This window comes from Mauremys mutica, chromosome 4 (assembly GCF_020497125.1).
Source record: "Mauremys mutica isolate MM-2020 ecotype Southern chromosome 4, ASM2049712v1, whole genome shotgun sequence".
NCBI lineage: Eukaryota > Metazoa > Chordata > Testudines > Geoemydidae > Mauremys > Mauremys mutica.
The window spans coordinates 44,979,360-45,005,246 of NC_059075.1; the positions used below are offsets into that span (position 1 = coordinate 44,979,360).

At 38.7% G+C, this 25,887-nt stretch overlaps 1 protein-coding gene across 7 annotated transcripts in view; it reads right to left on the minus strand.

The window, feature by feature from the left end:
* The window catches only part of MIPOL1 (mirror-image polydactyly 1), a 298,337-nt gene that overhangs the window by 135,022 nt on the left and 137,428 nt on the right, over window positions 1-25,887 (minus strand). For all 7 annotated transcript variants that reach the window (XM_045014792.1, XM_045014790.1, XM_045014793.1 and 4 more), the window contains one exon: window positions 9,715-9,822. In XM_045014792.1, the coding sequence (XP_044870727.1) occupies window positions 9,715-9,822 (108 nt within the window). The remainder of the gene's footprint in view (window positions 1-9,714; window positions 9,823-25,887) is intronic.

Here is a 25,887-nt window from a genome sequence, read left to right on the forward strand (position 1 = left end):
TATGATGCATGGGCTGGTTGCCAAAAGTCTATTACATATCTTTAATGGGACTTATAGGACAGTAAGAAGAAAACACACTCAATTCACACTGGACTTGAACATGAACCCAATTTGTTATGCCAGTAATTGTAGATTGCAGTTTTAAAGTTCCGCTAGTGCATAACACAGCTGCTTACACAGAATCCAACCCTGCAACCCTTAGTCATGTTGACTAGTACTTAAGGCCATTTAACTCAGTAAGACTGATCATGGAAGTACTATTCAAGTTGAGTGCGGGTTGCAGAATTGGGCCTAGATATAGTGAAATCCCACACAGACACAGAGCACATGTCAATACAACTTAGTCTACCAGCAAACAAACATTCTATTTGGTCACAGTTAAGGTTCTGGCAGGACACACCCCATCCACCCAAAACCTTAAAACATGGAAATAAAAAGTTAAGGGAAAAGGCAAGTGTATTCCTTTCCACCTTCGTATTCCTTCAACATTGTCAATAACACACTCCCATGCTCTGTGAGGCTTTCACTTCCATCTGCAGCAGATACCCCAAAGCAATATGCATCCCTGCTTCAATAAACTTATACTATTATGCGAAACCTTAACAGTGATCTCATATGCTTTAACATTAATTATATCAACAGATCAGCACATCTGACTGTCACATATTCCGTGCATTTGTGAAGTTATTTTGCCTTAACACTGTTGAGATCACTATTGCACTTGTACTCAAATGGCAGCCTTAAACTGGGGTACATACTGCTTTTGGGTATCTGTTTGAGATGTAAGTGAAAGCCTTCCATAGTTTTGGTGTGCCTCACTGGACAGCTCCCCTGAGTCAGGGAGAAGAGAAGCTGCACCTGTCTGGGAATCAGAGGAAGAAACTGAAGCTGCTGCTATGTCAGTCCTGCTGAAGAGCATGAGAGGTTGTAACATGTCTCAGTGAATTCTGCGTCTATAACATTCCATCCCCACTGAAAAGTTCCCCAGCATAAGTACAGCAAGAGCAATCCTCCATGATGGGCAATGACAACCTAACTGTTCACAGAGGAAACTTCCACGAAAAAGTCTGTGTAATCACTCACTTCCCAAAACACTTTGTCACCTCTCATAGACTTCTGGAAATTGGATACAGCCAGGTGCAGCTGCAGAAGCAGGGTGTGCATTCCTACCCTGCATCAGCAGATCTGCCTATTTCCCTCCCCCTTCCATGGCAGTATGAAGCATACATCTGAATCTCCAAAATGAACAGAATGTTGGTAATCATTAAGAAAGGAATAGATAATTAGACAGAAAATATCATATTGCCTCTATATAAATCCATGGTATGCCCACATCATGAATACAGTGTGCTCATGTGGTCACCACATCTCAAAAACAAATTGGATCAGATCCCTAGCTTTCACCCTTACTATCTGAGGTGAAGGAGTACAGTAATTGTCAGCCCTTTTGTAGAACAGCTACTTGAGGAAGACTTGACACTCAACTTCTCAGAAGGTTACACAACTATTTACCTGTCAGCAGTAGAATATTGATGATTGGAAACCCTGAATTCGATCTCTGACTCTGGGAGAGCATTGTAGTTTATTGCAGTTAGAGCTAGGATAATCAAAATTGATTAGTTATTCAATGTGGGGTTTGTCATGGAACAGACCTGGGATGTGGGCCTGCAGAAGCCTTATATAAGCTCTCTGCTAACTTATTAAAAAAAAGTGGATCAGGAAGTATTCAGCAGCTCTTCCATAACTATTTTCTAGGTTACGGTTATTGGCTATAGTCAATGGTAATTTGAAAAGCAGTTCACCTTTTCTTTTTTCCCAGCTCAGGGAATTTTCACCTGGGCTACAGGCATCAGAGTCAGACACATTCTCTGTCTCTCTCTCTCTCTCTCACACACACACACACTTTACTGATATCAGTTCAGCTGCTTTGCAGTAACAACCCAGTTTCGGACACTTTAAAAGTGAAGCTTTGCTGGCCGTGTGCGCCCACAGTGTTAACTGTAGTCATTTTTTTAAAAAGGTAGAAGCAGGCAATACAATCTCTCTCTTCAGAAACAAGCATCATATTCCACATTGTATATTACCTAATATTACAATAATTCCAATAGGAGTTAGCATATTAAAGTCTATGTTACAGCTGATGCTTCAGATTCATTATAAAGTCAAGGGTTATGTGCTTCACATGATTGGCTGAATGCTCAGCTTTAGTGCTCTTGTGATTGGCACACCTTCCCACTCCAAAAATCTTGCGATGCGGGGGGCCACAATGGCCTCTGACACAACTTAGGGAAGCCTAAGGGGTGCTCTAAATTGCCCCACCTGGAGTGGGCCTCCTGTCACTGCCACATACCATATGCAGAGAGAAGGAAGAATGAGGTGTAGAGCCAGGCAGTGTAGGATTTACCTACTCCAAGGGAATCCTTGACTGAGTCTTTAGAGCAGCTTTCGGGCCCCCTTGCGCAGCAGGACCAGGAGCTGAGGATCTGGCCTGAATGTATTAAGTTCTTAATAAAATCATGAAAGTGTATAGGATGAATTCTAGATAAAATTACAACTAGAGAGATGGCCAGGCAATAAAATACAATACAACAATCACAGCCAAATATTAGCATTCTAACAGCTTTGAAGGAGATGTATAACCTTTAGAAAGTGTACTGACATCACACTTGGCTGGAATAAACTCATTAAGTCATTAAAGGTCACCTGATTTGTGTATCATTGTGAAACAGTCTCCCATTCCCCATTTTAAGGGTTTAGCTTAAAAGTAAATTAGTGTGTCTCTTTGGTGTTTAAAGCAGATTAATAACAGCTTTACAAAGAATGTGCCACCTAATTAAAATTTGCAACATAAATCATAAGCCTTTGAAAAAAAAATCACCCCTCTAAACTTCGTATTCAAATCCAGTTAAATATGTTCCATGAGTTTTCAAATGAAGTTTATGATTTCACAAGACGAATTCTCTATTTTTTCTTTAGCAGAGCAAAGAAGATATTCACATAAAATACAATAATGTTATGATGATGGTGACTGAGGTATGGCAGAAACATTTCCTTTTCTTTTTTTGAACATATTCTCCACAGCTACGAACTACAAAATCAACAACAAAATAACTCAAGGTGGTATTCTAATACCGATGAAGAAAACTGTGATTCCTGAACACTGCCCCGTTTAATTGAGTCAAGCATTTCAGTGTAATGTGGGAATACATTTATCAGAATCAGTAGAGACCAAGTGTTAATTACGAAGGCCAAGCACAAATGAATAATCTTATATATAGACCCTGACATATTAGTCCCGTAAAGCACTTTGCAGATCTTATTTTATGAAAATGTACTATGGGTCTATATACATTTGTGCTCTTAGGAAGCAATTATTTCCAAAAGATTTAGATATAATTCAATCTGGAATATTGTAAGAGATTTTTCTTTAAAATGGTTTCAGATAGAGGAGGATTATATTACTTTAAAATGAAAACACTGATCCAAATTCTCCTCACAGTGACATCAGCACAACTCTGGGTGTCACTATGAGAAGGATTTGGGACCGACATTTTCATTCAAATGAGTGCAATCCTCTAGTATGTGGGGTGGGGGGGAATGTAAAATAAAATTCGGAGCACAAATTTGGCATCAGTGGGATTGGATCACTGTCACCATCAGGAGCATTTGGCCCATTACACTAATTAGTCACATAAATCCTAAACCCCATAAACTGATCGGCATGAGAGAGATTGGTTTAAACCAACTACCTTACCAAAAGAGTGAAGATAAGATGTTCTGTACGGTAAGCTAATGCAAATGACTGACATGGAACTAGAGGAAAGCTGTATACATGAAACAGTGTCACAGTTCATACATGAGGCATGATCCTCAGGTCTGACACAAGACCTAAGTGCTCACAAGGGTGGCTTTACTTCACCTTAGTGTCCCCCTGATCTGGGTGCTGGTTAGGGCGTGGTTCACCCCTAGCACAACTTACCGCAGCCTTCTGCCCAATTCAATTCCTTTGCTATGATCCTAGGAAGTGCTGAAAGTCCTCAAAACCCACTCCAGCACGAGGGTAATTAGCACCTTACTGAAGGTGGCCTGTGCTCCCAACATCTTACAGAAACAACCATTTCACAAGAGACCCACATTACAAACCGTATTCAGCAGCTATTAGTGAAGGAGAATACATTCATTTTAAATTATGTACTTCTGTCTCATTTATGAAGTTAGTCATTACAGGACATTTCATATTACCTTTTTTTTTAAGCCAGAGAGAATTGTAAGGCATGGGAGTGTTTCTGGGAAGCATTAAAGCACTCTGCAATTCCCTGTCTGTCTTCCCCGCTTTGCAATTTGCAGAGAGATAGTGCGAAAGGTTCTTTAGCTCATCCATAAGAAGAAAAAACCCTATTAATCCTTTATACTGTACATTCACTTTCTTAATCCCCCACTTCTTTACTTTAGCAATCACACACCAGAGGCCTCGTAGCCCTTTTCTGAGACTAACTCAGCACCTTTATATAAACTATTACCATTAATTACCATTCATTTGTAAGGAAAATGATATGCTCCAGTCATATAGACATTTATGCATGTGAGTAACTTGACTTCCATAAATGAGTCGATGGGATCATTCATTTGAAGAGTAAATTGTGTGAGAGTTTCTCAGGATCAGGGCCTTGCTGATATTTTTCAGCTTTTCTCCTTTTATTTTATGAAGGAAAGAGTTGCTCAATTACAAAACAAGTATTCTCTTACTCAAAGGTAGAGTTATGGTTGCTTCCACACAACACTGCTTCCTGCTTCCCATACCCCAGCATCCCAAATCAGAGCACCTTCCCCTAGGCTAAGAAGCTCTTTCCTTATCTCTTTCCCCTTATCCTCCTCTCCTTCAGTCAGTCCCTGCACACTGATGGTGCTCCATGCAAGGATTGCAGCAGTCCTCTCCTACTCTGGAAATAAAGTTGAATGATTATTTATGAAGTTTGGCAGCTTGTTTTAGGTATTAGCCACTAAATCTCAACAATCCAGTGTTGTATGTTTAGTGGGACATTGCTCATGGATTTTTCCCTTTCTTTGAATAACAAAGTGTAAAGAAACTGATATTTTAAAAACAGGTAATTATCTGAGGAGTTGTATCTCAGAAACCCTGTGAACAAATGACCTCAACTTTGTATCACAAACTCTACCTCAGGCCCTGAATTGTCATAGCAATTTTCAACCCAATCTGACTATGCATGTGGACTACAAAGAGTAAATTGGAAGGTATTAAAATTCATTACAAAAGTTCAATAAGTAACCTTAACTCTAATCCTATATTCCTGCTCTCTCCATCCTTTCTATACTTAAGGGTGCAAATATCTTTCTATTGTCACCCTGATTTTGATCCCTCCTTTATTTTTTTAAAGAAAAATCCAAAAGGCATGAAGCTTCTCATTTTTTTTTTACTCTCACCATAATAGATTATTCTGGCAAATTTGAGGTGAATTGGACAAGAAGAGTTAAATCTATGGGAGTTAGAAAAATATGAAACATTTCACCTTTTTTTTTTTAAATTGGTGCAGAGTGGAAAGTAAAGGTGGACATCAGTCTTGTTTCTGCAGTGTGAGGTCTTACAACCATATTTGGAGGATGGATTAAGTATATACATGGTGATTTATATATGGGGTGCATGTGATGCTGGCAGACCAGATGCCAGCTCTTCCCAAGGTTGTAGATGTCAGCTGAGCATTGACAAATTCATAGCTGGAAACCAGACCAGCTCACCTGTATGTTAGTATTGTTCAAGATAGGTATTAGACTTATAGGAATGTGTTTAGTGTTTAGACACTATGGAATGCTTGTAAGTTGCTGCCTGCATTGATTTCACTTGTCATGTCTGTATCCCACGCTATAAGGAGATATGTAAGTTTTGCTTTATAACTGTAAAAATGCTTGCTCTGAACCTGTGAACCCAGTCAGGAGGAATGGTCCATCACCCATCAAGAAGGACTATCAAAACTAAGTAGGCCATTGTGGTACATCACAATACAAAAACTTGGTTAACAGCCCTCTCACACCAATGAAGCTGCTACGTGCAAGAAAGGCTGTCCCATCAGCCTGAATTCTGTAAGAAGGGGATAAAACAGGAACACAAAAAAATTCTCTCTCTCTTTTTGCTGTTTGGCCTCTAATAGCACTGGAGCTAGGAAACAGAAGCAGAGATCCCCAGGGTCAACCTGGGTTAGCCTTAAAAGACATTCAGTGCTGGCAGATTACTACAACTCCATCACCGTTTGGAACCATATACTGTAACTCATTTGTGTATATATGTTGCCTAGTTTAACCTGTAAATAACTCTCTCATTTCTTCTTCCTAGTTAATAAACACACAGTTTGTTTACTATAGGATTGGCTACAAGTGTTGTCTTTGGTGTGAGATCTGAGGTACAAAATTGATCTGGGGTTAGTGACTGGTCTCTTGGGACTGGAAGCAACCTGAATCTATCGTGATCTTTGGCATATGACATTCAACTATCACTAAGTCCAACTTGCCTGGGTGGCTAGATAGAGTGGAGTGCCCAAAAGGACTATCGGTAACTCCATGGTAAGACTGTTATAACACTTCAGGAGTTCACAATTGGTATTAGGTTGGTGAAATCTAATCATACAAAAGATACCAGTTTGGGGTGTCAGCTCTGCTTTTTGACAATCTGCCCTGAGGTTGGCACACTCAGTCATGAACCACTCCAGACTGCATGACAGGGTGGATTAAGTAAATTGGTTTCCCTGGATCAGAGTGGGACAGTAGGAGTTGGGAAGATGTTGCTTTTGCGCTGTACATTGTATGGATAAAAGATATGGCATGTTTCCCTGAAAACAGTCAGGTGACCTAGAGGATATTCTGTGGCTGATGTGAGAGGGCTCCTAGATTTGTAACTACTCTATGTGTGGTGAAGGTTTATGGTCACTGTTAGAAGCAAACCAGAGGTCAGACCTGGTGGTTGGGAATGAGAAGTGGGGGAGAAGTCTGTGTACGTGCATATTTTCAGTCATGCTCTGTCGCCCAATAGGGTGTTTGTGAAAATTCTGTCACAGTAAGCTCTTGTGCTAATAGTCATAGGGGCAGGTGGTCCAGATTGCAATGGCAAGAGGAGGGCAGCTGCAGGAGAATATGTGATTTTTAAGAAAAATCACTGATATAAACCTTTACATCTAGTGACTGGTTTACATTTTCTAGGCTATTTTTACAACAAAAAGGGCTGATTAGCTTCATGTTCTAAATGAAAGCTTAGTTACATATCAAAGATTACAAGCACTCCTGATGGGAGTTTTCAAAGGTTTTAAGTCCCTAACTCAAATTAACCACCCAATCTTTCAAAAAGTATTCAAAAGGGACTAGTTCTCTCTGAGGACAACAAAATACAACAAATCTGGGACTCACTAGATTCCCAGAGGTATAATATTAAAAAAACCCAAATGGAGCTTTTCCAAAAATGAAAAGCCTTCCATATTTCATATCTCCAAAACAACTTGACCAATTAACCTCTAACTTTGCAAAATGAAATATGCCCGAGAAAGGCCAGGTAGAATTTAGATTCTTTGAGGACTGGATACAGGGACAGCAATAGCAGGATTAAAAATAAAATCTAGTTTCAATTTGAACTATTAGGTCATACTTATGGCTCTGAAAATAAAATTATACAGTAAGCACCATTTCAGATAATATTAAAAGGAAAAATTGTAATTTCAATAAAACGTTATTGTTTTCTGATGGAAAGAATCTCTCCAGTAAGCAGGGGTGCTGGAACAATTTTTATAGTGAGGGTTTTTAAGGGCCATTGAACAAAACTGTAAACTATGCATATAATGGAATCCACTTCAAGCCAGGGGGTGCGGCAGCACCTCCAGCACTCCTAGTTCCAGCACCCATGTGAGCAACTATTCAATGACATTAAATAACTAACTTAGTACAATTATGGGAAATTACTTAAAATCTTTTAAACATTTACTATTTGCAATCAACAGAATATCTGCCAAACACTAGCTTTTAGTGACTCCAGATTCAAGGCACCTGCATGACTGTGATCATAAATGATTCCAGGGTCTATAGTTTCTCTCTATGATGTCCATCAGTTATCTTGAAGAAGGCTGTACTACTTTTGATAGCATAGACTTCATTTTGCAACATTCAGCAAACATTTCACTGGCAACCTTAAACTCATGCAACACTTTATATTTATGTGGCATAGTCTTTTCTAGTTTATTCAATAAAAAGCTTTTTCCAAAAATGGCCTCAAAAATTGCACAGCAATTTTTGGCTACTAAATTTATGTGCATGTTGTCTTATATGGCCAAGTTTCTGCTCAAGCAAAAAGTTGGATTTGCGTATGCAACCTCTATTCTCATTCTTACATGCAAATCTGAACGTTTGCATGTACAAATATATATGTATGCAAAATTAAGTCAGTAATTTTAGAAGTTAAGTGAAGTCTGCTCTGAAAATTCAGCCCTCTACATCCACAGTGATAAAGCGCTGTACCTTCTTTTTGTAATTAGTGAAGGAATAACTAAACGAGGTATATAAGTCAGCTGATAGTCACCATGGTCTACTTGAGAACCTGTCTCAAATTTCTTCACACGCAAGTGCCTTTTGTGCACTCCATAGTAACCAACCGTCGATCAACTTTATTGTCAACAGAAAGGCCAACTTTTAATTTCTTTGTTGCAGCATGAAGGTTGCACATGTCACTGTATCCTGAAAGTGACCAAGGGTAATAGAGAGAAACCATCTGACTAAGCTGAGTTGTCTTGAATTATCGTGCGCTGACCAAATCTACCGAACAAGAATGACAATTCTCTCATGCTCTCAAGAGTAACAAAAGAGTCTAGGCAACATTTAACTATAAATGAGATATGTTCACTTCCTCCTGCCTAAATAAAACACAATTTTAAAGTGACATATTAAAGAGATAGAGGAATACTGGCTTCTACTGAAGATTTATTTTCATTCCTTCGCACATAAACAGGAAATAGATTTCTGAACATATTACTGGTTGAACATACAAGTTTTTGCATCTTCACCAGGCAATTTCTCTTATACTGGCAAGTAATGGTGCCTGCAGTTAGGCAGCTACCATTTTCAACAACATCACAATGCCACTTTCTCAAATCAAAGTAGAAAAACCCTATCAAATCTCTTTATTGTCTTTTCTCTGTCCCCCTCCTCCTACTCTCCTAATTTTTATCCTTATTGACAAGGCTTATTATTCTTCCACCCAATTCCAACTGAAATAAGCTACCGTTTTGCAAATAGTAGTCTCAACTATGTGGTCACTAGTAGTATAGGTCAATAATGTTATTAATATAGCACATCCTGCTGAGAGCAGATCAAACAGCCATGCTTTAAAATGTTAGTTTTGTGCAATTGAGACAAACAGCAGCAGTTTTCTACACATTATAAAAATGTAATATTGCAAGGACAGAACCAAAACCAAATCTAGTGCTAGTTACCACAACACAGCCCATCGATTTGGAGAATATATTCTTTCTTGTTGTTTTCACACAACACACAAAATAAAATAATACCATAACAGAAGGGTGCTGTATCTGTGTTTAAAGAAGGGGTTGTTGGCAAACACCACAGCTCACTTCTGCCGAAATGTACACAACTGATATATGCAGCACGGAAAGCTGGCACCATGGGCTTACAACCTTAATTTGCCTGCAAGAAGGAACGGAGATTTACCTTCAGAGCACGTTCTTGATTGTTTTCAGCAGTCAGATGTCTCGTGTTGTTTGCTGAAGTCTGGTTCTGCTCTTTCAGATGATGAAGCTCCTGCTCCAGCCGTTTGCACTGCAACGAGGAAAGAATTCCATTAAGTAAAGGAGATGGGGCATATTTTTTTCCTCAAGAAGCCAAATGAATTAATGTAAATAACACCATCACCATTTTTGCAGTGGAAAAAGCTTCCAGCAAAAGCAAGTTGTAATCAAAGAGATGAAATCATATTAGATCTATACACCACACACACACACATACACACACACACACACACACACACACGTAAATCAATCTTTTATTCATTGTCTTGTTCGGATCCAATTGTTTGAAGGAAAAACTTATATATCAAGTATAGTATATCAAGAAACTCTGCCAAATAATATTTAAATATATTTTACAAATGAATATGACACTGAGCCAAATTTTGATCTCAGCTGCCCCAGTGTAACAGAGCAGAATTTGCTTCATTATATATTTAAATATAATTGAATATGAGAAAAGTAAGTATGTACCTTTACAAAAACCTTCACTTATTAATAAGGAAATATATGTATAGATTTATACAGTACATATTAATAAAACTCAGACTGCATTCATTCCCAAATGTATATTAGATCTTGGACGACAACTAGTTTTTTAAAAAAATGTTTTTTTAATAATCAACTTTTTAAAACGATCAAGAACGGGATAGAAAATGTTAGTTTTTCCTATTCTGAGTGTGTGCATACAAACACTTCAAGGAGTTAACTTCAATAAGTATTTTAAAGACCAAGGTATTTAGGATATTCAAATTGACACCCAAAGCAGATTTAACCAGTTTTCAAGATAGCAATGAGGGGCAAAACCCAGCTATCCTGGCTTACCATAGTAATTAACAATTAGCAGAAAAAACTCTTATAAAAACAGGGAAAGGGGAACTAGAGATGAAGATTCAATGTCTTACTATGGGCATGTAAGAGGAATTGCTAAAGCAAAACTGAGAGAAGAGAGCATATTAGCTGAAAACATTAGCAAAAACAAAATATTTTTAGCATACACCATATTACTGGGAAGCAGAAGGAAGTAATTATGATAGCACCATTGAAAACCAAACCATGGAGGAGCTTGACGGCACAGCATCTGAATATTCAAAGACGAGGAACATAAGCTGCTGAATACTCAGAGTAGGCATAGAGGGAAGGGAGAAGATCAAAGATGTAATGGCCACTAGCACTGTGATCTCAAAACTAAAAATTTAAACTCAAATAATATTACTAGGGACAGATAGCTTATGATCCTGGATTATTTTGGAAGCTATGTAAGGAATCAAATTTCCTATCAAATTTATAATCTGTCATGATGCAGGACTAGCGAGCAAGGAAGCATGGCTCATGTTAGCCCCAATGTTTTAAAAAGGTAAATGGTTCTGAACCAGAAGACTACAGGCTAGTGAGTCTATCTACAGTCCCGAATAAAATTTTAAAGCTATAACCAAAAGTGCATTTTCCAACACAAGTTTTTTTATTTCCTTCTTTAAACTCTTAACCACAAATAATGGACTCTAGGCCCCATTACCAAACACTCGCACCTAAACTGGATGTCAAATCCCAAGGCTTGCATGGGTATCCAAATAATGGCAGTTGCTCAAACTGGGCAAATAAGGGCTGATCTAAGCACCCAAATGAAGTATCTGTGTGTCTATTTTATGTATTTGCATATGAAACCTCAGCTCAGAAAAGTTACCAGCTATAGCGAATTTCTCCTTTTCAAAAAGAGGGAATATTTCTGGAACTAGTATATTCTCTCAAACTGGTAGTAGTGTGCAAGTGTGCTAACACTATCACAGCTATTTCATTTTTGTAGTGAATAACAAAGGAGAAAAAGATAGAGAAAAGACAAAAAAAATCTGTTAAAGTGCACCATGATGGATGGTGGTTGTGTATTTTTGTAACTTGTTAAAGCCTAAGGCTAAGATAATATATTAATACATTTGATTTGATTTGTGTATGTCTGTGTTTATTTGTATAAAGCAATGGTTCAAGTACTGAATATAATTTTAATTATCATTTTTACAGAAAACAGCAATCACAAATCATGCCCCTAAAATGCCTTTTCATAACAAATGTGTGAGAAGTAATGTGGTATGAAAATAATGCCAAAAACTCTGAATCAGTTCTAATTAAATTCATCTATACGTGGGTACAGTTTCTCTGGCATGCAGACTCATAACACCAGAGTTTTAAAAATCAGTTAGTTAACTCATTATCACAAATCATGAGTTTTCAGTTTCAACTTAACATCAGCAAAATTGCCATTTCAACCTTTCAAAAATGCCTTCCTTTAAAAAAAAATCTTTTGTCTTGACATCTCTTAACATTATACTAATTGTACCAAGGCACTTAAAACAGACTGGGGTAACAAGGATATGGGCCAAAAATTTAATCCACCTGAAAAATATCACATATTTTTATTCACACTGGCTCCAAAAATAACACTGGTACATAGATAATATTAAAACTAGTTATTGGATAATTCAATAACAAACCTCACGTGCCTGATGTTTTGCACAACTGCAGGCCTCTGTGTGCACTTCATAACATTATTCTACTCTATTTGTTCCACTCTTATGAAGACAGGATATTGACATAAACAGAAACAGCAAGATTCTTGCACTATCCTAGCTACTCACAAGGCAAGAAGGCAAGTCAAAGAGAAGCAGCACAAAGCATGCATGCCCACACATCAAAGCAGCTGGTAGAATTAAAGGTATGTCAATTTCAACAGTGTCTAAGTTGATTTAAATATGCTAGATGTGCACTTTCCCATCTTAAGTGAATAAAATGATCTCATTTTCACTAAAAACATTGACAGTAGAAAATCAGGACTAGTGTTGCTAGAATCCATTTTAGGGGCATCACAAAAAAAACCAAAAAACAAACAAAAAAGAAAAACAAAACCAAAAAAACCCAAAACAAAGTTAGTGACTTAATTTATTTATCACAGGAGAAAAAGTGTCTAATTAATTAAGTCTATGATAGTGTCACCCAAGTAGAAGACACAAGTCACCTAATTCATTTAAAATAATTCATTAACCAAACCTGTCACATGTACATTGCAAATCAAATTTATTTTCACCAGTCTAGGAAATAGCAACTAGCTATGCCTTGTCTATGACGAACTGTTGTTATGGTGACAATTTTTTATTTATATGTTAATGGTGTATATAGCATAAAAATCATAACTTCACAAAAATGTACAGTTAGAATATTTTTAGCATTAACAATACTGTACTAAAAGTACACTCCTTTTTCACAAGGACAAGAGTATCTGGAATTCCTGTGCAGCCAATATTTTTGCTGTTCGGAAGGAGTGGAGTATTAAGAACAGTTTTAGACAATGTGGGCCTTCTACTCATTTCAGCCAACATTTTTTGACTTCTGTTTTGTTGGTTGTTAGCAGGGTCCAATAAAAATAGATGTTCTTTAAAAGAACATGTGTTTTTATTGGTTCCCCAGTTTGCTGAAAGATGCCAACAGCTGCAAGGATGAAACTGGACTTCCTTCTAAAAACATGTATAATAATCTTTTTGGAGTAGGGCGGAGAGAAGACATGACCCAGTTTAATACTGACAAGGAAGCATCAGATGTTTGCTTTTAAGGCCTAAAGGAGGAAGTCTTTTATTTTTAGAATTATAAATGTGAATTTCTAAACCCTACTATATCAAATGTGTGAAGATATTTATTTGTAAAACATTCAAGCTATATCCTAGCAATATCAGAGATGAGTGAAACTATTTTAAAATGATATATCAACTTAAGTAGATTTTGGACTGTCTACAGATTCTTATTTGAAAGAAAACTGCTCATGTAGAGGAAATCCTGAATTAAGCATTATATTATGTAAAAGGCAATAATCATTTAGAAATCTGTCTTTCCTAGTTTGAATATCTTACATACTTTGGACACAATCATGGCACATATGCATAGGTCAAGGGTGGGGGGATAAGCATGGAGTAGAGTCCTGGAGACGTAGCTAGGAAGGGAATCATTAGAGCCTTGGTGGAGGAATGTGTTGTTTCATGGAGATTTCATACAAGTAACCCAGCTCACTCATGTAAATAGATTTTACCACCAAGAAAAGCTGTGTAGTCAAGATATGCATTGCCTATGCAGAGATCCGGTGTGTAATGTCAAAAAAGGGTGAAAGGATTTGATAGAAAAACAGGAGACATTTTCCTAAAGAACAAATTATTATAACATCTGGATGTACACATTAGCTCTAAAATTACCAAGCTTAAGTTGGCTTTGCCCATGTCACCACTTTGATAGTCCCATCTTGATGTAGACTTGAATAGTGATTCTCTTTATGTATTTGATTAAAACAGTATTTATTAACCTTAAAGATAAAAAGTGAGTCACTAACCCAAGCCATTTTACTGAATTATACTAATGCACCTATAGGGATAATTATCTACATGAATTTATTTAAATTTGATAACTTAAAAAATCCAGTTTGATAGAATACACTTAGTTGTATGTCCTGACATATAAAACAATTGTTTTAAAAAAAGCCCTGTAGATCTTTTTTTCCCAACAAGTGAGAATCTAAATTCCCAATTGCACTGACCTCATTGAAGCTCCATATAGGTACAGGATACATTCTGATGCAGGATCTAGGTCAAAATCACTACAGTCCAGTCCAGCAAGATATTTAAACATGAACCCAACTTTAAGCATGCAAGTAGTTCCATGAAACTCAACGGGATTATGCCAGTGCTTTATGTTAGGCCTGTTCTGAAATACCTTGCTGAAGTAGTGAAGTAGTGAAATTGACAAGAACCAGGTTGCAGCCAATGCACAAAGTAAATACCTGTAAGGGGAGAGAAATATTTCCCTCTCTACTGTCTTTCAGTTATGGTCAACTTAGGTGTTCATTTAACAATCGTATGTACAACATTTTGACAGAAATGCATTTATCCTCTTATACAGAGTCAAGAGAATGTTGCTGTTTTGCTGAGTGACAAGAAATTTAATGAGAAATAAATTTTGATGTATTTCAATAGAAATATACAACAGATAAATTAAACAGACCTTTGAATATCATGTTCCTACTGGCCAGAGTAGTATTTCTGCAAGTGATAAATACTAGGTACATTTACAATAGCAATCACTTCATCAGTGGCATAAGCAACTCACATACAATCTGTACATGGAGCACTAGAATTTTTTTTTTAAATTATGGCTATTTTTTACGTGATTTTTTTTCTCAGTCATCTATAGACATGAGTGAATACAATAATATGAAGCAGACAGAAACAGTTTAACTGATTTTACTCTTGTTTTATTATTCTATTATCCTTTTCTTTATTTTCTTTTAAAAGATCTTCACATGAGAATAGCACCCAACTCAAAGAGTCCTAATGGAATGCAAGCATGCTTAGTTTTTGACAGTTTTTTTTTTCTTTTTTTGAACAGTCTGCTCCTTGTCCCAAATTCATCATGATTGCTTGAGAGGCAAACATCTTGCCACTTGGATGCTACACAACTCTTTCCTTTGCAGACAAAAATAATACCAAACTCTTCCAGTCAAAACACAAACCAACCTTTGGTGTCAATATGAATTATGTACATTGAACTGCAGATGTTTGGAAGCACTTATATCTATATACATAGATTTTATCTTTTTTCATGTAGAAGAATTATTTTTTGTTCAAAAATAAATGAGTTTCTATACAATTATCACTAGAAGGATTTTTCCATTAAACTATAATTTTGAATTAAAATTTTCTACTGTCTGAAAGAAAAGGTTTTCTTCAAAGTCCTGGCAAACACTCAACAAATGTGTTTAAATGATTATTTATACAATGCCTAGCATCTTAAAACTACTGGAATTTCAAGAAAGAGAAGTGCTTTTATAGCGCTTAGGCCTCAGAAACATCTGCCTCTTAAAAAAAAATTTATATTCGATTAGTAAGAGAAACATTTCAAGCTAGAAACATTTTTTGCAACTGTGCATTGGGGTCTTGCTCACTCAGAAACCATCAAAAGAAACATTAAAAAACAAATGAAACACTGTCTGCATTGCTACTGTGAGCCAATTGGAGCCTGGCGGATTAAAGGAACCAGATAATACACAATGTACATCACAAACTGTGCATTTATGAACATGACAAAGAGCAGCAAATCAAGAGTTCATTTATTTTCTTTGGAATACTTTAAGGAACCATAAAACAAGATGAATGGAAGTTTCAGATTATTAACTCCTTCTGTCCCTTTTCATTAAAAAAAATCTAGACCAGTACAACCAAATTGTGCCACTAGTCACGCCTGTGCAATTTTGTTTGGCCTTGAGTGTAATTTAGCTATAACTTTTATGTAGTTATTCAGCCTTTTTTCCCTTTCAGGATGAAGTTTGGAGGATCGATGGCAAGATCAATTTCCTCTTCAGTAAAGTCTCAATGTACATTTCTACCATATCATAATGAACTCTCAACATTTGGCAATGTGAGGAAAGAGTCAAACCTATGATGTAGGACCTAGAAATGATCAAAACTATCTTTGTCTTTGCAAAGGGCAAAGACTGGTAATGGCTGGACCTAAAGAGATATGGTGGTTTGATTTGAATAAGCAGTCTACAGCTTGGATTGCTTAACTAAACCTGTTAAGTTCTGGAAATCCAGATGGAAGTCTTGCAAGCATAGGCTATTTCAGAAGATTTTTATTGCCATGAGTGAAAACTTTCATTAAGTAGGCCTGTAACAGAGTCAAAACTGGTGTCAGGCACCAATTTTCAGTGTTGCTCCATTTATTGTTGCAAGGTCCAAGTGACTTAGTAGTGTTAAGTTTCACTTTCAAAAGTGAATTTGGCATTTAGGAGTCTAAGTCCCATTGATTTTCAATGAAAAGGTGAGAAAAAATAATTTAAAAATGTAGTATCTCTAGAAATTACCTAAATTAGCCTTTTGTAGGTCTAAAAAGGCCACAAAATTAAAGGCCATTATATCCTGGCCTTTCAGGAACAGAATCACAGAAATGTAGCGTTGGAAGGGGTCTTCATGGGTCATCAAGTCCAGCCCCCTGCACTGAGGCAGGATCAAGTAAACCTAGACTGGGGTCAACAACCCTTGGCATGTGGCTCATCAGGGTAATCTGCTGGCAGGCTGCAAGACATCTTGTTTATGTTGACTGTCTGCAGGCACAGCCCCCTGCAGCTCCCAGTGGTTGTGATTTGCTGTTCCTGGCCAATAGAGCTGTGGGAAACTGGACACAATTCTCCAGTTTGGAGAACTCACCAGTGCTGAATAGAGCAGGACAGTTACCTCCCCTGACTTACACACAGCACTGCTGTTAATACACCCTTAGAATATATGGAGATATACCTATCTCACAGAGCTGCCCCCTGCCTTCACTAGCAGGATCAAGTACTGATTTTGCCACAGATCTCTAAGTGGCCCCCTCAAGAATTGAACTCACAACCCTGGGTTTAGCAGGCTAATGCTCAAACCACTGAGCTATCCCTCTCCCCGGGAAAATTATTAGCCTTTTTTGCAACTGCATCATATTGTTGGCTCATATTCAATGTGTTATCCACTATAACCTCCATATCCTTCTCTGCAGGACTATTGCCTAACCAGTTATTCCCCATGTTGTGTTTGTGCATTTGGTTTTTCCTTCCTAAGTGTAGTACTTTGCACTTGCTTTATTGAGTTTCATAGTGTTGATTTAAGACCAATTCCCCAATTTATCAAGATCATTTTGAATTCTCACCCTGTCCTCCAAAGAGCTAGCAACCCCTCCCAGCTTTATGTCACCGACAAATTTTCATTATCCAAGTCATTAATGAAAATATTGAATAGTACCAAACCCAGAACTGACCTGTGGGACCTCACCACATACATCCTCCTACTTTGACAGCAAAACTATTGATTATTAAGCCCAATAGATTTAATATGGATTTCTACAGGGATACAGACAGAGAATAATTCGACCCACAATATTTTTAGCCATGCTCTGGACAAAAAAACCAAACCAAAACAAACAAACAAACCCCCTACTGTATATGCCAGATAGAATTAGATGTAGCTTTTTATTCAATTAACAATATAAGCATAGATCACAGTCTCCCGCTAAGGCTAGTGGGAGGGAAATTCAAACCTGGCATAAAGGAATAGAGCTTCTGGCTCAGGAGGCATGTCGAGGCTGTGGCAGAGTATAACAGCTAGGAGAGTATGGGGTCAAACTCCACGGCTCTTATGCTACTCTAAATTATCTAGAAGCTGTTTTGGCCCCCAGTGGCCCCAAGATCCTGGAAGCAGAACGATGGGTTTAGAGCTCAGTCCACTTGAGCATCTGATCCATTATAGACAAGTCTACAGGCCTTTTGTTAGATGTTCTCAGGTCACACACCATCAACCTTCAGAGCAGGTGTATTACTTTTGTCTGTTTTCTTGCACTGATAGCATGCATACAAAAGTATACATTGTATCACATGACATAAAATAATTGCATCAGTATCCAATGGAAGAGAAAAGAGTGCTCTCACATTTTGTTGGAAGTAAAAGATCAGAAAACTGGTGTGCTGGGTCCCAAGGGAAAATAGGAAATATCTCATTCTCAACGGGGTACTGCTTCTATTTCTAGTCCCACAAGGCCATGAAGTGTCTTACTTTCAAGTGATGTCATTTTTAGGTCTAGAAAAACTGCCACTGGCCCACATTTGAATCTTATTCATTGGGGACCTAGGTAATTTGGAGGGAAATTCCACATTTGGTGGAAAGGTTGGTAACATTTTCTTTGCACATTAATTGCTGTTGTTTGAAGCAGCTCAGTGGTCTGGAATGGTGAAGTCCCAGAAGATGGATTAGGCCTCAGTCCTTCAAAGATTTATGCATATGCTTAATCTCAGACATTGTGAACACTCCCACTCAACTACCTACTCCTAGAAAGTTAAGCACATGCATAAGTCTTTGTGGGCCTGGGGTCTTATTGGGCAGGTAATGAGATCACAGATATAACACTTTTCATATGCATGTGCAATCTGTCACAGGACTTATCCATTTATCACATTGATCTCACTTCTGCATACATGATATATAACTATTAATGTAATTCTTCTCAATTCCCTGGCATTTTGGGCTTGGTTACAAGATGTAACCCAGTGTTCTCTCTTCACACAGTATACAGAAATGGTCTGTATAAGGAATGGGTAAACTCAGTGAAGTTCTAGGTTTTGCAACCTCTCAAACTGTTTTTAGGGGTTGCAAAACTCATTTGAGTGTGTGACCCTTGCAATTTACCTAAGAACATTCAATTAAAAGACAAAAAGCAATATGTTTTTTCTAGCAAAAGAGAATCCTATACTGTGTACTGGAAAAAGATAAACTCCCTTCAACTAATGCTGGAATAAGTGGGTGCCTTGTACTTGGCACATATATTGCATATCTTTTCTCTGGACTGTATTCCTCTCTTACCTTTTATCCCCCAGTGGAGTTTTTTCTTTGCTCTCCCTCTGCTACTTTCTTCATAGTCCTTTCTAAGCAGAATGCAAAACGTAATAATTCCAGAATCTGAGTGAAACTTTTACACACAATACTGTACTGGGTTTGAAATTAAGCAAAAATATGTTCACCCATGTTTAGGGTTTTTAAATGCATTTCATATATAAATAAGAGACTTCTGTTTTACATGGAGGTCACATTATTCATTCAATTTTCTAATTTCAGACCTATAATTCTAATAAATAATGTATAAACTAAACATGTAAGCTGATAAGTAGTGCTCATGGTAATAGGTTAGTGAGCTTATGCACGGGAAACCAATATAGTACAATCAACTTTAAATAGTTCATACTTCTGTGCATTGTACATATCAAAACAAAAAACATTACCAGTCATCCCAAATAGTTCAGCTAATTGCACATTTTAATTAAGAGTTCATCGTGGGAGAAAAAAGGTGCAATAATTTAAAAATCAAAGCTTTTTATTTATCACTGTCACTAATAATGAAACACAAACATTTATTCTACCAAACAATTTGTGGATCTTTGTTAGCAAAAATCATTATCACCGGATAGAGATCTAGAAGTACAATATATTTGCTGGGAGATTCTTTATTACTTTCAATGCATAGTAGCAACTTCAAAAAAAGAATCTCAGCGTGAACAAAAAAACAATTCCAATGTAATTAGTTTGGAATATTAAACAGCACTAACTGTTTAAAATGTTTAAAGAATATAATGTTAAAAATATGCCTAACATACCAATTAATTCTTAGAGTAAATCATGTGTTTCTGGACACTGGCATGTGTATCAGTATTGATACTCTAAAAATCCACTGACTACTCAAGGCCCAGTTCTGCTACCCTTACTCCATTAGTCTCATTGGAAGGGGCTACTTGCAGAGTAAAATATAATGCACATTGAGACTAGGTATCAGAGCAGGTACTTAGGGTACATCATCTACACTGCAGCTGGGAGCTTGCTAAAAATAGCCAAGGATAGCACAGGCAGCAGATCAGGCTAGCCGCCTGAATACAAACCCACACAGATGCCCTGGGTATGTATTCAGCAGCTAGCTTGATCCACTACTCATGCTACCTCTGGCTATACTGCTATTTTTAGCACACTAGCTGGGCAGAGCTAGCACATCCCTGTCCACCCAAGCCAAGAAGCACACTCCCAGCTTCAGTGTAGACATACCCTTAGTGAGAATTCTATTTGCTACGTATCACTGATCCCCCCGTGACGTCACTCCTTGTGTTGGGATGTTAGGTAGTCATAATATTTTGGAATGGACCTGCAAAACTACTTCCTAACCTCCTGAAAACTTAACTCACTTTGGTTCATCATGATCACAGCACTATACAAAAGACCAGCCTTAGGACTTCAGGGAGCATGTTGTGAGCCCCCCTAAACATAAATTATTCTTTTTCCATAAGAGAGAGGTGAGGATCTTTAGGATGCTAGCAGTCTCCTCTGCTGCAGGAAAAAGTGGAGGCCAGCTGTTTGTTCTGAGTTCTGTTCACATCTGCCAATGTTTTTAAAAGTTTCAAGGGACAATTCTTCAAATAACCTATAGGTTGAAGGGCTATTGCAGCACAAACAACTGGATGTGTGCACATACTAACTAGTACATTTTAGATTGTCTTTTTCCTCCAATTATTTAACTACACACAACAGAATAGCCAGCAATATTAATATACCAGCCTTGATCGAAGCAGTCATTCCATCCTATTCCCTCAAATTCACAGAGATTTCTGACAGAGAAGAACAGAAAGGAGCATAAATTCATCTAAATTCACCACCCTACAAATTGTGTACATTTTTACTTGCTCTTTCCCTTCTATTTTATCTCATTTTTCTCTCCTTCCATATGAGAATCACAGATGCCTCATTTTTTCTTCACAATTTTGTCTGTTTTCTTCTTTTGTGTCTCTTCCTTTGAAAAGCAGCATCTTCTTTCCTCTCGTCCTCACCCTGTCCTGCACTGTCCACCCCACTGCGCCCCCCCCATTACAATGTCTATTCCCCTTTGGTCTCTTTAATCTGTCCTCCCTATCTCCACAGATGTTCTCTGTATTATATGTCTTCCCTCATAAGTCTCTCTCGTTATACGCAGCAATGTTATAGCAGCTGACTATCATAAACTAATAAGTCGTTACAACAGCTTTCTGAGGTTAGCAGATAGGGCCAGCAATACTTGCTCGTTTTATGGGATGGGAAGTTAAAAGAGAAAGTTCAAGCGGCTATATCAAAAGGAGCTCATGTTAGAGCTAAAATTAGACCCTTGCTTTCACTATGCTAGCCCATTAGACTACATGATATTTAGCTATTGCTTCTGGTGGCCACATGTTCTGCCTGTTCAGCAGAGAAGCTGGTTCCACTGCAATCAGATGGCTTACAGCCAGGAGGCAGCTTGTCAACCATTTGGCACAGCACCTCCCCTTACAGACAGCTGCTAATTGCTCTGCTTTGCCTCTTCTCCTCCTTTCCCCCTTAAAAAAGTTAAGCAAGCCACACTAGCATTGTTCACAGGAATATACATAACTGAATGGAGGCAGCGGACACAGTCTGGTACACCTCAGTTCCAGCCTTGTAAACTGGGGAAGCTGCTGGAAAAGGTTGGTAACCACAGTTTTAAATGGTTGGCTAGAGCAACACATTTCCAGACTAGCCTTTTCTCTACAGACATTTCAGTGCTGTAGAAGCAAACATCCAGCATAATCCATCCTCTTTTCCACCTATTTCTAGTCATGAGGAATATGATTCTCAGGCTAATGCAGAGTATTCAGCTGTTGATATAGGTATGTTTTTGTACAACTGTAACCTTGTTTCATTGAATGCAACTAATGTAAGTTGACGGACAGGAAAACAAAATTCTGAAAACAATCTGTCATTCTAATGAGCTGGTTTTCAAATAAGCTTCAATGGATTTACTTGAAATCCATATGCAAACAAGACTATTGCCTAAATGTTAAGTTGGCAGTTATTGCACAAAAGGACAAGAATGCGTCTTGTCCTTTTTTAAATACCACCACATTAGTTTAGGAAACAAGTATCACGGATCGCTGTGCAATAGCCATAGATTATTAATTTCCTTGTTCGGTTATTATAATCATGGGATTACAGGTGTTTCCTCATGGTACACAAACTAGCTGTTTGCCATGATGATAAGTACTGTACTCTCAATTGAGCTGTCAATTGCTTAAGTGCCTGGTCTTGATTTTCTCGCTGAAAATGTATGTTCCCCAAACATCTTTAAACCCTAACAAAAGCTACTTTAACCTAGACAGGCTATAGGAATCTAAATGAAGATAACTAACTAGGTACATTAGAAGGGAAAGTTTCAACAGCTCTAACAGTGGCAACAGGTACTTTTTCAACAATCAAAGAGTAGTTCCTCTTTTCTCCTTGGAATGAGGAATGGAGATACAGGACATGTTGCTTTCATTGTTCTCACTGAAAACAGCCCCTATCCCCCAACACGCACACGCTACATAATGCTACATAGGGCCAAGAACGTAAATTATATAGAAGAAAAGGTGCTCTGCATGCATAAACACACAACTATAAACCTTCAAACTTTAAAACTATTACATCATTTTTTTCTCCAAAACATTACTGCAGTTCTTCCTTACGGAGAGCTGAACAAGGACAGAATTGAAAATGTAAATTTCAGATATTTTTGTCAAATGTGATCAAATGCAGCCAAAAATATTTTTTTCCAATACAAGCAAAGGCAAATTTTGCTCAAACTTTTCAAAACGAATGACATATGGAGAGACTAATCCTGTGATGTTACATCAAATGAGGAAAATATTTTAAAAAATTACATAAAACAGAAAATATTAAGAATGTGTAGCTTTCTCAGCTTCAGCTATAGTGTATGCTATCAAAATGAGATTTATTACACGTGTGTATATATTTTAAAAAAAATCTTGTTTCATTAACGTTATATCTGGGGGGATGGAATTAGCTACCCAAGCTGATGGGGGGCTTCTGAGAGCATCAGTTCTGAATGGAAATTTGCTGTTATTTCAGAAAAGCCACCTCAAAGTTTTCAGACCACTAACTGAGAGGCAGAAAGGCCTAAAACTAAACACGGTGGTTCCCTCAAGACCTCTTCACGTTTCCCCAAGAACTCAGTTCAACTTCAGCCTTATCACTCAGGTTCCTTTATTTGGAGACAGCAAAGCTATGCTGAGTTAGTCAGACTCAAGCATAGGCATGGGAAGTACAGGTGCAGGGAGCGCTGCAGCACCCTCAGGTTTTATGTGGGGTACCATTGCTGACCACATGCCCGCCTCCAGCTTTAGCCCTAGCCTTGGCCCCTGTACCTCTGTCCAGGTTCCCTCTCCCAGAGACACAGCCCTGCTCCCAGTCCCCACTATTGAAAATGTTTCAGCGCCACTGAACATGGGGGTAAGCATAGGGGGTACGACACATCCAAGGTTACACAGCAAACTTCTTCCTCCATATACATTTACGCATTACATCGCATATACTATTCTGGCATCACTGGGATTGGCTTGGTTAATCTGTGGGAACCAATCCCTGTACAGCATGCTCTATCCACACACTGGCCATGTACAATTTACTCTTTGCCTCATCTTAACATTTCTGACTTATCCATTGCTATCTTGTCCATTGTAAATACACCGCTACCTTGATATAACACGACCTGATATAACACGAATTCAGATATAACGCGGTAAAGCAGTGCTCCGGGGGCGGGGGAGCTGCGCACTCCGGTGGATCAAAGCAAGTTCAATATAACGTGGTTTCACTTATAACGCGGTAAGATTTTTTGGCTCCCGAGGATGGTGTTATATCGAGGATGAGGTGTAGTTCCCTGGGTGTTCCCCTTTATCTTAGCTAGTACAGATATTCTGTTTCCAGCCTGCTGATTCGTTTACCTGCCTAAACGCAAAAATGATGCCTCACCCACGTCCAGTTATTCATGTCAAGCCAGGTCTACACTAAAAAGCAGCAGAGAGAGTTTCTCTGAAGTGCAGCCTGCTATATGTGTAACCCCATCACCCACACCCAGCTCAAAGTCTCCAGGCAATTCCATCATTCACATTTACAGGGAAAGACACCCTAAGTAGAGGGAGATCTGAGGAAATTTTAAGCAAAACAGAAAGCTTACAGAATGTTATGACATCTCTTGAAAGCAATGGGGTGGATCAATCTGCCAAAACAAACAAAATGAATAAATGTCTCACAACGGTTGAGAAGTGTCTGTATACCATGGAGGAGAGTATGCAGCACATAAAAGAGAAAATGTAATGAGACACACAGCAGCTGTCTATGTAAGAATTTGGTCCCAGCATGGAAAGCAGAATGGCCCAAGTATTGGTTACAAGTGAAGAATAAAGATCTGGAGTTTCTTCTAAGAAGAGGCTGCTAGATGCCATTAGTTTCATCAAGAGATTTATTAGGCTGGTTTTCCTGATTGGTTTAAATTAAGGTTCCCATCCCCATGCAAAGTCTTAACATGTTCTAGTTGTCATTGGGACTTTCAGAAGTGGGGTTATAACCAGTGCTTTTAGACTGAGAAAGAATAGTTGGGCTCAGAGGAGTATAGAGGTAAAGGAAGCAACCTACAAAGGGATAAAGATTTTCACTTCCTGACCAGAGTTCCCCAAACCAGGTTTGATAGGAGGAGGCCAGAGATATCCAAAATGCTTCAGGCAGAGTGGACGCCTTCCTCTTCTACCCAGCACCAGTTTGCACTGTGCACTGTAATCCCCTTTTGGGATACAAAATCAGCTCACCACCTTCTGAAGATTACTTGGAAAGAACACTTGCCCAGTAACAACTTAGAACAGTGGTCCCCAATGCAGTGCCTGTGGGCGCCATGGCACCCGCTGGGGCATTTATGTGCGCCCGCCTAGTGCCCAGCAGGGGAGAGAAGCCGCGGCCCAGTGCCTGCCGGGGACAGAGAACTCCGGGGCTGCAGGCTGCGGGCGCCGGTGTTCTCGGTCCCTGGCAGGCACGGGGCTGTGGCTTCTCTCCGGCTTCTCCAGGGCTGCAGACTGCGGGCGCCGGTGTTCTCGGTCCCTGGCAGGTGCGGTGCCGTGGCTTAAGCTGGAGAGAAGCTGCGGCCCCGTGCCTGTCGGGGACAGAGAACTCCGGGGCTGCGGGCTTCAGGTGCCGGTGTTCTCTGTCCCCGGCAGATGCGGGGCCCACCTAGTGCCCAGCAGGGGAGAAAAGCCAGAGCCCCGTGCCTGCTGGGGACAGAGTACTCCAGGGCTGCAGGCTGTGGGAGCCTGTGTTCTCTGTCCTCCCAGCTTCTCTCTGCACTGCCCAGAACTGGCGCCATAAGCAAAAAAACCACTCCGACTCTGCAGAATGGATGGAATGCCACCCCATAGCATGTGCTGCCCCAGGCACATGCTTGCTCCACTGGTGCCTGGAGCCGGCCCTGTATGTGAGTAATTGTTGGCACCCGCCACACTCTTCTGAAAACATGAATGTGCTGCTGGACACAAAAAGGTTGGAGACCACTGACTTAGAACCTTTCCAATGAGACTGTAATGTGAATAAAACAACTGATCTCATTCATTCAACATAATTTGTTTACCCTTACTTTCTAGTTCTGTGTGAACTTTAGTAATAATTAGACATGAATGCCTAAGGCTCAACTGCTTTGCAGAAGA